The sequence below is a fragment of the Taudactylus pleione genome, unplaced genomic scaffold (assembly GCF_031769625.1).
Source record: "Taudactylus pleione unplaced genomic scaffold, aTauple2 ptg001175l, whole genome shotgun sequence".
Taxonomy (NCBI): Eukaryota; Metazoa; Chordata; class Amphibia; order Anura; family Myobatrachidae; genus Taudactylus; species Taudactylus pleione.
Window position 1 is genome coordinate 466,340 of NW_028285576.1, and position 13,661 is coordinate 480,000.

Below are 13,661 nucleotides of genomic sequence, written 5' to 3' on the forward strand. Positions count from 1 at the left end.
CTGTCACCATTACTGTACAGAGCATGGCTGACACCTGGATATAAAATACCTGCTATTGGCCTGTGGGTGTCACTGTCACCATTACTGTACAGAGCATGGCTGACACCTGGATATACAATACCTGCTATTGGCCTGTAGGTGTCACTGTTACTGTACAGAACATGGCTGACACCTGGATATATAATACCTGCTATTGGCCTGTGGGTGTCACTGTCACCATTACTGTACAGAGCATGGCTGACACCTGGATATACAATACCTGCTATTGGCCTGTGGGTGTCACTGTCACCATTACTGTACAGAGCATGGCTGACACCTGGATATACAATACCTGCTATTGGCCTGTGGGTGTCACTGTCACCATTACTGTACAGAGCATGGCTGACACCTGGATATACAATACCTGCTATTGGCCTGTAGGTGTCACTGTTACTGTACAGAACATGGCTGACACCTGGATATATAATACCTGCTATTGGCCTGTAGGTGTCACCATTACTGTACAGAACATGGCTGACACCTGGATATATAATACCTGCTATTGGCCTGTAGGTGTCACCATTACTGTACAGAACATGGCTGACACCTGGATATACAATACCTGCTATTGGCCTGTAGGTGTCACTGTTACTGTACAGAGCATGGCTGACACCTGGATATATAATACCTGCTATTGGCCTGTAGGTGTCACCATTACTGTACAGAACATGGCTGACACCTGGATATATAATACCTGCTATTGGCCTGTAGGTGTCACCATTACTGTACAGAACATGGCTGACACCTGGATATACAATACCTGCTATTGGCCTGTAGGTGTCACCATTACTGTACAGAACATGGCTGACACCTGGATATATAATACCTGCTATTGGCCTGTAGGTGTCACTGTTACCATTACTGTACAGAACATTTGGCTAACAGTGACACCTACAGGCCAATAGCAGGTACTACCCCCATACACACACTTCCAGGTGTCTTATTAAGTACAAGTATTTTTTTGTTCACCTCTTGAGAGAACTTTAAATTGGGTAAAAGGCATAAGTGTGCAGGTTGGAATAAATTATATTATATGTAGGTGTTGAATAGAAGAGGAGGGATCTCAGTTTCTCAGTAGTTTCTTGCGTTGCAGGATCTGCCCCCCCCCCCCCCCCTGTTGTAATCTCTAACTTTACCGGTAACATAAAAGGCGTTTGCTGGTCATAAGTTTCTTCTATTGTGATGCACCTCCTGACGACTAAAGCTACGCATTGATAAATAATAAGAAAACACAAAAATTACACATTAATTAGGGTTGTTATTATTTTATTAAACTTTGACTATTAACATGTTAGAGGAAAAAGCAACCAGCTGTAATCTAGTCCTGCGAGCTGCAGGGTACATATAGAAGACACGGCAGATACCTCAAAATGCAAACGCTTCCCTGATTAGCTAATTAGTGATCTCTGGGATTAGTGCAATTACAGCTGCAGAAATCATTGCAATCCCTTAGTATAGAGGAGACAGGCGGGACAGCGGGTAAATCACGTCACACTATTAGAAATCAAAGTCGGATCCCCAATGTCACCCTTCATTTGTAGAGAAGCCTGCACAGGAGACCTGCATTCAGAGTCATACATGTAGTGGCATGCTGCACACACGTGTAATTCTGTACACACGCACAGCCAGGCACGGCCTTACATTGCCCAGCTACAAATAAAGGGGAGATTATTGCTCGGCTTTGGTTGGGGATCGCAGAAAGAAGTGCTAATGACATCATTGGTTGATTCCTGCTGCGCAGTCCGCATGTCGCACAGGAGACAGAACGCGTCAGAGCTTGGCTTTCACGGGCTGTAGCTGTAAGCTCTGCAACTTCATAGCCATCCCCATGTTCCCAGTGATCTTCAGCTTGCCCTGGAAGAAAGCCTGAAAGGCATGTAGAGGATTAGTGATAGTCTGCTCATACAGAGGGTGCAATCATCTGCGTGGATCGTGAGGAGACCTTCCAAACATGGCATCCTGCAGCCCAATCAGCAAAGCGCGATCTGTGTGCCCGATACTTACTGCGGCGTGGGAGAGACCGCTCAGCGCCACACACAAACATGGCACCCGCACTAAGAGAGGACAGAGTACATGACATATTGCGCAAAGGATTGGATGTCATTTAGACGCACACTCTTAACTTGCGCAGGAAAATTGCGTATTTTCACCTATAAGCAGAGCAGCTCCATCTTAGGATGCGCACGTCTCTGTACCGCCAGCGTATGCGCAGAAGTCACCATCACCTGCGCTATACCAGGTGCACAAGCCCAGTCCCCAGCAGGCGCTTGTCTGCATTTGCCTGTGCACACCCCTCTAGCTTCGAAACACATACATGTAATGCAATAGTCATATGTGCATGTTTTATGAGCATGCAGGATACAGTCTACATACGAGCCCATTTAGGTCTATGGGATGGGTACAGGATGTCGGCAGTCAAAATCCCAACGCCAGTGTCCCGACAGTGTTAGGAGACCTGCTGATAGGTGTCTGTATCCTAACCTCTCCCCCCCCCCCCCCCCCCCCCCCATGCCTATCCTCCCCATCCCGTATCCTAGACCTAACCTCTCCCCCCCCCAACCTGCATCCTAGACCTAACCTCTCCCCCTCCTCAGAAGCAGAGAACAATTGAGGACCTCTCCCCTATGTGACCCTGCCGTGACGTTACACGGGTGTAAGCTGTGTGACCACATTGCTTTCATTTATCCGTAACACAAAGGGGGCAGTTAGATTATAAGGACGGCCTGCGATTTGCAGCAGGTCAGACGGTTTCCCCAGAAGCTCACGTTCACAGATCCCACCATAGATTTTACCTTCACAGTCCATATAGATAATGTAACTGTACTGTAATAAGCAAAGTATTTGCGCCCCCTGATCACACTTACCGTCTGAGGATTGATCTGCCCAGTCATCAGCGCCAGGAGGTCAGCGTCAGACATTGTAATCGTACAGTCAGCTTTTTTATCTGCAAAGCAAAAGGACAGTCTGATAAATACACCAGGGGCTGTATACGTGTAACCCAGCACAAGGCGGCTGTCTACGTGTAACCCAGCACAAGGCTGTATACGTGTAACCCAGCACAAGGCTGTGTACATGTGTAACCTAGCGCAAGGCGGCTGTCTACGTGTGTAACCCAGCACAAGGCGGCTGTCTACGTGTAACCCAGCACAAGGCGGCTGTCTACGTGTGTAACCAAGCACAAGGCGGCTGTCTACGTGTAACCCAGCACAAGGCGGCTGTCTACGTGTAACCCAGCACAAGGCGGCTGTCTACGTGTAACCCAGCACAAGGCGGCTGTCTACGTGTAACCCAGCACAAGGCGGCTGTCTACGTGTGTAACCCAGCACAAGGCTGTCTACGTGTGTAACCTAGCGCAAGGCGGCTGTCTACGTGTAACCTAGCGCAAGGCGGCTGTCTACGTGTAACCCAGCACAAGGCGGCTGTCTACGTGTAACCCAGCACAAGGCGGCTGTCTACGTGTAACCCAGCACAAGGCGGCTGTCTACGTGTAACCCAGCACAAGGCGGCTGTCTACGTGTAACCCAGCACAAGGCTGTCTACGTGTAACCCAGCACAAGGCTGTATACGTGTAACCCAGCACAAGGCGGCTGTCTACGTGTGTAACCCAGCACAAGGCTGTCTACGTGTAACCCAGCACAAAGCTGTCTACGTGTAACCCAGCACAAGGCTGTCTACGTGTAACCCAGCACAAGGCGGCTGTCTACGTGTAACCCAGCACAAGGCGGCTGTCTACGTGTAACCCAGCACAAGGCTGTCTACGTGTAACCCAGCACAAGGCGGCTGTCTACGTGTAACCCAGCACAAGGCGGCTGTCTACGTGTAACCCAGCACAAGGCGGCTGTCTACGTGTAACCCAGCACAAGGCGGCTGTCTACGTGTAACCCAGCACAAGGCGGCTGTCTACGTGTAACCCAGCACAAGGCGGCTGTCTACGTGTAACCCAGCACAAGGCGGCTGTCTACGTGTAACCCAGCACAAGGCGGCTGTATACGCGTGTAACCCAGCACAAGGCGGCTGTATACGTGTGTAACCCAGCACAAGGCTGTCTACGTGTAACCCAGCACAAGGCGGTAATGACAGCAGCGGTTTCTGCTAAAGTAATATTTCAGCCTCATGTGACGGGGACTCACCTGAGTCGTACTGTACGGAGCCTTTACCGTTCTTCACATCTATCACCCAAGTCGCCTCTTTCCCTCCAGGACCATCCTTCACCTTAAAGGCAAATACTCCGCCAATCTTTTTTACAAACTGCTCCCCCTCCTGCAATAAACAGCAGCAAAATACAAAATCAATTGGACCGAAAGAGACAATTTTGTTTTGTCTTTTTGAAAAACTCTACTAAACTACTAAATAACTTTTATTATTCTCCTCCAGCAGACGCCTGGTTCTTACAGGTAAGAGAGATAATTGTACACAGCTTCTGTGGGTACAGATCTGCATAAATATCATTAGAAGTCCTGGTATTATGAGTACACAAGCAAACTGGGGATAAACACAGATGTGTCCTTACACATCTATGCCGCAGTGGCGTCAAAAAGCCCCATCAGCACGTCCCATGACACTCTGCTAACGGCGGGCATCTTTTTTTTGCAAAAATTCTTCTAAGTCACGACAAGCACACAGATATACAGGTGTCACATATCACATTACTCAGCGCAGTCTCCCATATACAGACTCAGGAGCACACAGATATACAGGTGTCACATATCACATTACTCAGCGCAGTCTCCCATATACAGACTCAGGAGCACACAGATATACAGGTGTCACATATCACATTACTCAGCACAGTCTCCCATATACAGACTCAGGAGCACACAGATATACAGGTGTCACATATCACATTACTCAGCGCAGTCTCCTATATACAGACTCAGGAGCACACAGATATACAGGTGTCACATATCACATTACTCAGCGCAGTCTCCCATATACAGACTCAGGAGCACACAGATATACAGGTGTCACATATCACATTACTCAGCGCAGTCTCCCATATACAGACTCAGGAGCACACAGATATACAGGTGTCACATATCACATTACTCAGCACAGTCTCCCATATACAGACTCAGGAGCACACAGATATACAGGTGTCACATATCACATTACTCAGCGCAGTCTCCTATATACAGACTCAGGAGCACACAGATATACAGGTGTCACATATCACATTACTCAGCGCAGTCTCCCATATACAGACTCAGGAGCACACAGATATACAGGTGTCACATATCACATTACACAGCGCAGTCTCCTATATACAGACTCAGGAGCACACAGATATACAGGTGTCACATATCACATTACTCAGCACAGTCTCCCATATACAGACTCAGGAGCACACAGATATACAGGTGTCACATATCACATTACTCAGCGCAGTCTCCCATATACAGACTCAGGAGCACACAGATATACAGGTGTCACATATCACATTACTCAGCACAGTCTCCCATATACAGACTCAGGAGCACACAGATATACAGGTGTCACATATCACATTACTCAGCGCAGTCTCCTATATACAGACTCAGGAGCACACAGATATACAGGTGTCACATATCACATTACTCAGCACAGTCTCCCATATACAGACTCAGGAGCACACAGATATACAGGTGTCACATATCACATTACTCAGCGCAGTCTCCTATATACAGACTCAGGAGCACACAGATATACAGGTGTCACATATCACATTACTCAGCGCAGTCTCCCATATACAGACTCAGGAGCACACAGATATACAGGTGTCACATATCACATTACTCAGCGCAGTCTCCCATATACAGACTCAGGAGCACACAGATATACAGGTGTCACATATCACATTACTCAGCGCAGTCTCCCATATACAGACTCAGGAGCACACAGATATACAGGTGTCACATATCACATTACTCAGCACAGTCTCCCATATACAGACTCAGGAGCACACAGATATACAGGTGTCACATATCACATTACTCAGCGCAGTCTCCCATATACAGACTCAGGAGCACACAGATATACAGGTGTCACATATCACATTACACAGCGCAGTCTCCTATATACAGACTCAGGAGCACACAGATATACAGGTGTCACATATCACATTACTCAGCACAGTCTCCCATATACAGACTCAGGAGCACACAGATATACAGGTGTCACATATCACATTACTCAGCGCAGTCTCCCATATACAGACTCAGGAGCACACAGATATACAGGTGTCACATATCACATTACTCAGCACAGTCTCCCATATACAGACTCAGGAGCACACAGATATACAGGTGTCACATATCACATTACTCAGCGCAGTCTCCTATATACAGACTCAGGAGCACACAGATATACAGGTGTCACATATCACATTACTCAGCACAGTCTCCCATATACAGACTCAGGAGCACACAGATATACAGGTGTCACATATCACATTACTCAGCGCAGTCTCCTATATACAGACTCAGGAGCACACAGATATACAGGTGTCACATATCACATTACTCAGCACAGTCTCCCATATACAGACTCAGGAGCACACAGATATACAGGTGTCACATATCACATTACTCAGCGCAGTCTCCCATATACAGACTCAGGAGCACACAGATATACAGGTGTCACATATCACATTACTCAGCGCAGTCTCCCATATACAGACTCAGGAGCACACAGATATACAGGTGTCACATATCACATTACTCAGCGCAGTCTCCCATATACAGACTCAGGAGCACACAGATATACAGGTGTCACATATCACATTACTCAGCACAGTCTCCCATATACAGACTCAGGAGCACACAGATATACAGGTGTCACATATCACATTACTCAGCGCAGTCTCCATATACAGACTCAGGAGCACACAGATATACAGGTGTCACATATCACATTACTCAGCACAGTCTCCTATATACAGACTCAGGAGCACACAGATATACAGGTGTCACATATCATTACTCAGCGCAGTCTCCCATATACAGACTCAGGAGCACACAGATATACAGGTGTCACATATCACATTACTCAGCGCAGTCTCCATATACAGACTCAGGAGCACACAGATATACAGGTGTCACATGAGTCTGTATATGGGAGACAGTGCTGAGTAATGTGATATGTGACACCTGTATATCTGTGTGCTCCTGAGTCTGTATATAGGAGACTGCGCTGAGTAATGTGATATGTGACACCTGTATTTCTACTTCAGGGTCCATAGGGGGTCCACAGGGTTGACCTTGGGGTTATAGCTGGAACAGGATCCATGGGCACCACACAGTTAAGCTTTTAGCTCCCAGGATGCACTTGGGTCCGTCCTCCTCTATACCCCGCCCCCGAGCCACAGGCACCTCAGTTGGTAAGCAGCCTAGGCCGGAGGAGAATATGGAACAGAGAGAAGGAAGACTGGAACACACAAGAAACCATACTCACAGAAATGGGAGACGGAAAACCGGTGACCAGCCACACAGCCCATTTGAAGCCAGGTGCGTCAGGGTGGGCGCCCTGTGGACCCTATGGACTTCGTAGAAACAGAGATAACAAAGGTAAGTTCTTACCATATCTCTTGTTTTCTACTTCAGGGTCCATAGGGGGTCCACAGGGTTGACCTTGGGGATGTCCCAAAGCAGTACAACTAAGGGCGGGGACGCTCCTGTGCTGAAAGGAGTACCCGGCGCCCAAAGGATGCATCCTGAGAGGCAAAGGTGTCAAACGCATAGAACCTCAAAAACGTTTGAATTGAAGACCAAGTGGCCGCCTTACACAGCTGAACAGCAGAAGCGCCACGTCTAGCAGCCCAAGAGGGACCCACAAAACGAGTGGAATGAGCCTTAACAGAGGCTGGCACAGGTAAACCCTCTTGTGCATAAGCCTCACAAATAACGGAACGAAGCCAACGGGCTAACGTTTGTTTGTTGGCAGGCCAACCCCTCTTGTGAAAACCAAAGAGGATAAACAAGGAATCAGACTTCCTAACCGAAGCCGTCCGGTCTACATAAATTCTAAGCGCCCGGACCACATCTAAGGAAGTCTCACCAGCTGAAAGATCAGGGGACTGAAAAGCTGGCACAACAAGTTCCTGATTAATATGGAACTTCGAGACCACTTTGGGCAAAAACTCAGGACGAGTGCGGAGCACCGCTCTGTCCTGGTGAAAAATCAGGAAAGGAGGGCGACAGGAAAGCGCCCCCAATTCAGACACCCTCCTGGCCGAAGCAATTGCCAGGAGAAAAACCGTCTTAAATGTCAGCCACTTGAGCTCCACCGGCTCAAACAGAGGACCCTGCAGGACCCGTAGCACCACCGCCAAGTCCCAAGGAGCCACAAAGGGAGGCTGGATCCTGAGAACACCCTGGAAAAAGGTGTGAACGTCTGGTAGTATTGCAATCCGCCGTTGAAACCACACGGACAAGGCGGACACATGAACCTTCAGAGATGCAAGGCGTAAGCCGAGATCCAATCCTGACTGAAGAAATTCCAAGATCCTAGAAACTCGGAACACCTGAGGATCATAATGTCTGGACTCACACCACTGAAAGTAAGTGTGCCACACTCTGTGATAAATCCGTGCTGAAGCAGGCTTGCGTGCCCTGAGCATGGTACCAATAACCGAACCGGAGAAGCCCCGAGACCTCAAGACGGCTGTCTCAAGAGCCACGCCGTCAAAGACAGCCGACCCAGATCCGGGTAAAGGCAGGGCCCCTGAGACAACAGGTCCCGACGCTGAGGAAGAAGGTACGGAGCGTCGATGGAGAGGCTCCTGAGATCGGAGTACCAAGGACGTCTGGGCCACGCCGGAGCTACCAGCACGAGCATGCCGCCGTCCTGCTTGAATTTCCGCAGAACCCGAGGAAGCAGGGATAGCGGAGGAAACAGATACGCCAGGTGAAACGTCCATTTCACCGACAGCGCGTCCACCAGACTTGCGTCTGCGTCTCTTGTCCTTGACCCGTAAACGGGCAACTTGTGATTGTGACGGGAGGCTATCAAGTCCAGCTCCGGCAGTCCCCACCTGTCCACGAGTAGCTGAAACACCTCTGGGTGAAGCGACCATTCCCCGGGATGCACGTCGTGACGGCTGAGGAAGTCCGCCTCCCAATTGAGGACTCCGGGGATGAAGACCACCGAGATCACCGGAATGTGACCCTCCGCCCAAGTCAGGATACGAGACACCTCCGACATCGCTGCCTGACTGCGAGTTCCGCCTTGGTGATTGATATACGCCACCGTGGTGGCGTTGTCGGACTGCACCTGTACCGCCCTTCCGTGAAGAGCGGGGCCGGACGACTGCAGGGCCCTGTATACTGCCCGAAGTTCCAGGATGTTGATGGGGAGAAGTGCTTCTTCCGCTGACCAACGACCCTGAAGCGACAAAGAGCCGGTCACTGCCCCCCAACCCCGGAGACTGGCATCCGTCATGAGCAGGACCCAGTCCGGGATCCAAAATGGGCGCCCCTCGACCAGATGAGCTGTCTGAAGCCACCAAGCAAAAGATAGCCGAACGTCCGGAGACAACACCAGCACCTGAGAGCGGATCCGGTGAGGTAACCCGTTCCATTCTGATAGAATCAGCCCCTGCAGGGGCCGTGAATGGAACTGGGCAAATTCCACCATGTCGAATGTCGACACCATGGACCCCAGAACTCTCATAGCCGAATGGACCGACAGGCGGCAACGGCTCAGGCAACTGCGTATCCGCAGCTGTAGGGAGGCGACCTTCTCCGGAGTCAGGAAGATCCTTTGCTGACGCGAATCCAGCAGGGCTCCCAAATGAACCATCCGCTGTAATGGAATCAGGGAGGACTTTTTCCAATTTATCAACCACCCGTGTGCTTGCAGGCAAGCGATCGTCAGGTGGAGATGTTGAAGCAGTACCTCCGGGGAGCTCGCCAGCAACAGGAGGTCGTCCAGGTACGGCAGCAGCCGTACATTCTGGTTCCGAAGATGTGCGGCCATGACCGCCATAATCTTCGTGAACACCCTCGGTGCCGTGGAGAGACCAAAGGGTAGCGCCCGGAACTGATAGTGGTGTTGAAGGATAGCGAACCTCAGATACCGCTGGTGTGAAGATGCTATCGGAACATGGAGGTAGGCGTCCTGGATGTCCAGGGACACCATGTAATCCCCCGGTTCCATCGCCAGAATGATGGAACGTAACGTTTCCATCCTGAACTTGGGAACTCTGAGGAATTTGTTCAGAGACTTCAAGTTGAGGATAGGGCGATGAGAACCATTGGGTTTCTGCACCAGAAACAGAGACGAATAATACCCCGTCCCTCGTTGTGATAAAGGAACGGGAACAATGACCCCTGCTTTCAGCAAGGACTCTATAGCCTCCTGAACCTGTAACGCCTTGGTCTTGTCCTGAGAAGGACTTGTGCAGAAAAACTGGTGGGGTGGTCTGTGCCGAAAAGACAGGGCGTACCCCTGGGAGACCACTTCTCGAACCCAGGCATCCGTGGTGGTATTGTGCCAGCACTGGGCAAATAGAAGAAGTCGGCCTCCCACTCTGAGGTCCCCCAGAGGGAGGCCCGTCCCATCAGGCCGCAGGTTTATCTTCCTGCTTGGAAGAAGGGCGCCGAGCACTCCAGGCTTGCTTCTTGGGTTTAGAGGCCGTCTTACTCGCCTTACCCTGAACCCGAAAGGAACGAAAAGCCGAACTCCGAACCTTAGCAGGCAGTGCCGCCGAAGGGAGGAAGGCCGACTTGGACAAAATAGTGGACACCCTGGCTAAATCCAAGTCCGGACCAAATAGTAATTCCCCATTGAAAGGTAAGGCCTCCAGACCTTTCTTTGAATCAGAGTCCGCTCTCCAGGACCGCAACCATAAGGATTGGCGGGCAGACACCGCTGCAGCCGATACCCTCGAGGTCAGCAGACTAGCATCTAAAGAAGCTTCACCAATGTAAGAAGCAGCGTCCCTCATTTGTCCCAACAACGCCCGCTGGACATCCGGAGCGTCGTCCGGGAAGGTATCTTCCAATGCATTGGCCCACACCTCAATGGCCTTGGTCACCCAGGAGATGGCCATGGACGGTCGGGCCACCGCCCCGGAGAGGGAGTAAATAGACTTTAAGCAAGTCTCAACTTTCCTGTCCGTGGGATCCTTCAGCGAGGATATCGACGGTAATGGTAAGGTGGCGCCCCGAGTTAAACGGGTGACATGGGAATCCACCGCCGGTGGAGTTTCCCATTTTTTACAATGTGCCTCAGGGAAGGGGTAATTAGAAGCCAACCGCTTCTGAGGAAGGAATCTCTGACTGGGCGCCTGCCAAGCTACCGCCATATGATCCGTCAACTGATCCGACAGGGGAAACACCGCAGAAGCCACCTTAGTTTTTTTTTTGAAACTAGGAAACTTCGACTTAGGAACCGGTGCCTCATCCTCTATAAGAAGAATAGCTCGCACCGCCCTAACTAGTGCTCGCACATTAATGGACGACTTGGTATCCATTTCCTGGACCGAGGCGTCCGAGTCAGTGTCATCAGGGACCTCCCCATCATCTGAGGAACCCTCTGAGTCCGATACCTGAGCAGCCCGTGTCATGAGTGGGCGTTTTGAAATCCTAGAAGGCATGTCAGTCTGCAACATTGACTGAAAAGGCGAGGAAGCGGCCGCCAAATTTTGCACGGAGTTGGAGAGCACATCCACCCATGGTGGAGGAGTCGCCATAGGGGCCTGAAAAGGTACCACAGGCTGCTGCGGCACAGGGGAAGCCTGTATATACATAGGCAACCCCGCATAGGGACCTACTGATTGAGACCCAGGAGGACTCCGCAATAACTGCGGGACACCCGGGGAATGGGGGATGGTCGGCTGGGGCACCGCCCCAGTAGGGAGAGCAGTCGGGACCGACAGACGGTCCGCAATAGACACCAGCACTTGAGAAAACATCGCCCACGGTGGTTCCTGCGCCAGAGAAGGTCTGGATGGGCCAGGAGCCACCTGGCATCGACTACACAGGCCATCCTGTGACAAATCCTCCCTATCTACTCCTGCAGAACAGCGTCCGCAGGAGGCCAACACCGGAGCCACTGAGCGCTCAACCTCCTCGTCTGACATGACAGAATATATTATATATCTGGCACCAGGGTAGAAGTAAAACGCACTCACCGGTGTGCTGAACAACAGCCCACAATATGGCACTGAGTAGCACACAACTGTATGTGACGGACCTCACAAATACGTGATCTATATAAGTGAGGTCAGTAGAAACGCCCCTCCCCCACACACCTGTAGGGCTTGTAGGAGAAGTAAAGGGATAGGTATAAGCTGACAGTAAGTAGAAAATAAGCACAGACAGGCAGCACTAGCAAAAGTCACATACCATGCAGGAAGATATACTCACTGCACCTTTACACTACAATCAACCTGCCCAGATTCAGTGTCTGGGAGGGCTATAGTGCTGTGTACGCTGTCCTTAATCAGGAAAGAGGTACACAGGGGGACCGGTCCGCGTGCTCCCTGAAGATCTGCGCTGCCACCGTGAGAAAATGGCCGCTGGAGACCTCAGAGGAGGAGTGGCCGAGTAGATGCAGCTCAGCGACGCCAGACTCCGTGCTGAAAGGCGCGCTGAGCTGAGGGGAGGAGCCGCTGACAGGGAAGGCTTCCTCCCCTGGCTAACATATTAACCCCAGGGCTTGCCGGCATCCCGCTTGCCATATATCCCTGGTGGTCTAGTGGTTCCACGGGTTATTCCTCCTCAGAGGGGGAGCCCGCCGCCACCGCTAGCGGCCCCCGGTCTGTCCCCTAGGACCGGGGGCAAAGGACTGCATCTGCAGGCAAAACCCGCGAGGCGCCGCTAATCGGCGACTCGCGGCTTACCTTGTCCCCGGCGACTCCGGCAGCAGTCCAGGGAGGGACCCAGAGTCCGGCTAGTACGGACTCTGGCCTCCCGCCGCGATCCCCAGTGCAGTACTGGCGTCGCGGCGCCAGCGGGGAAGGAGAGCGGCAGCGTGGGCGTCTGCATAGACAGCCCGTCGCTGCCACACTAGAGCCTCTGTTTTAAAATAAAAATCTAACAGGCTCTTTTTTTTTTTTTTTTTAAATAAAAATAAAAAGCTTCTGGGGGCTGCTCCTGCAGCCCCCCTGCGCGGTGACCGACTCCGGCCGGGCACCAGCTTACACTGAGGTGCTGTGGCCGGGGGCGGGGTATAGAGGAGGACGGACCCAAGTGCATCCTGGGAGCTAAAAGCTTAACTGTGTGGTGCCCATGGATCCTGTTCCAGCTATAACCCCAAGGTCAACCCTGTGGACCCCCTATGGACCCTGAAGTAGAAATACAGGTGTCACATATCACATTACTCAGCGCAGTCTCCTATATACAGACTCAGGAGCACACAGATATACAGGTGTCACATATCACATTACTCAGCACAGTTTCCCATATACAGACTCAGGAGCACACAGATATACAGGTGTCACATATCACATTACTCAGCGCAGTCTCCTATATACAGACTCAGGAGCACACAGATATACAGGTGTCACATATCATTACTCAGCGCAGTCTCCCATATACAGACTCAGGAGCACACAGACATACAGGTGTCACATATCACATTACTCAGCGCAGTCTCCCATATACAGACTCAGGAGCACACAGACATACAGGTGTCACATATCA

The 13,661-nt window shown here is 50.9% G+C and overlaps 1 protein-coding gene across 1 annotated transcript in view; it reads right to left on the bottom strand.

Moving 5' to 3' along the window:
- Nucleotides 1–1,288: 1,288 nt before the first annotated feature.
- The window catches only part of SCP2 (sterol carrier protein 2), a 15,118-nt gene continuing 2,745 nt past the window's right edge, over nucleotides 1,289–13,661 (bottom strand). Inside the window, exons 3-5 of the mRNA XM_088462257.1 lie at nucleotides 4,170–4,299; nucleotides 2,904–2,983; nucleotides 1,289–1,905 (exon numbers count right to left, since the gene is read on the bottom strand). Of these exons, the coding sequence (XP_088318383.1) occupies nucleotides 1,810–1,905; nucleotides 2,904–2,983; nucleotides 4,170–4,299 (306 nt within the window). The 3' untranslated portion in view covers nucleotides 1,289–1,809. The remainder of the gene's footprint in view (nucleotides 1,906–2,903; nucleotides 2,984–4,169; nucleotides 4,300–13,661) is intronic.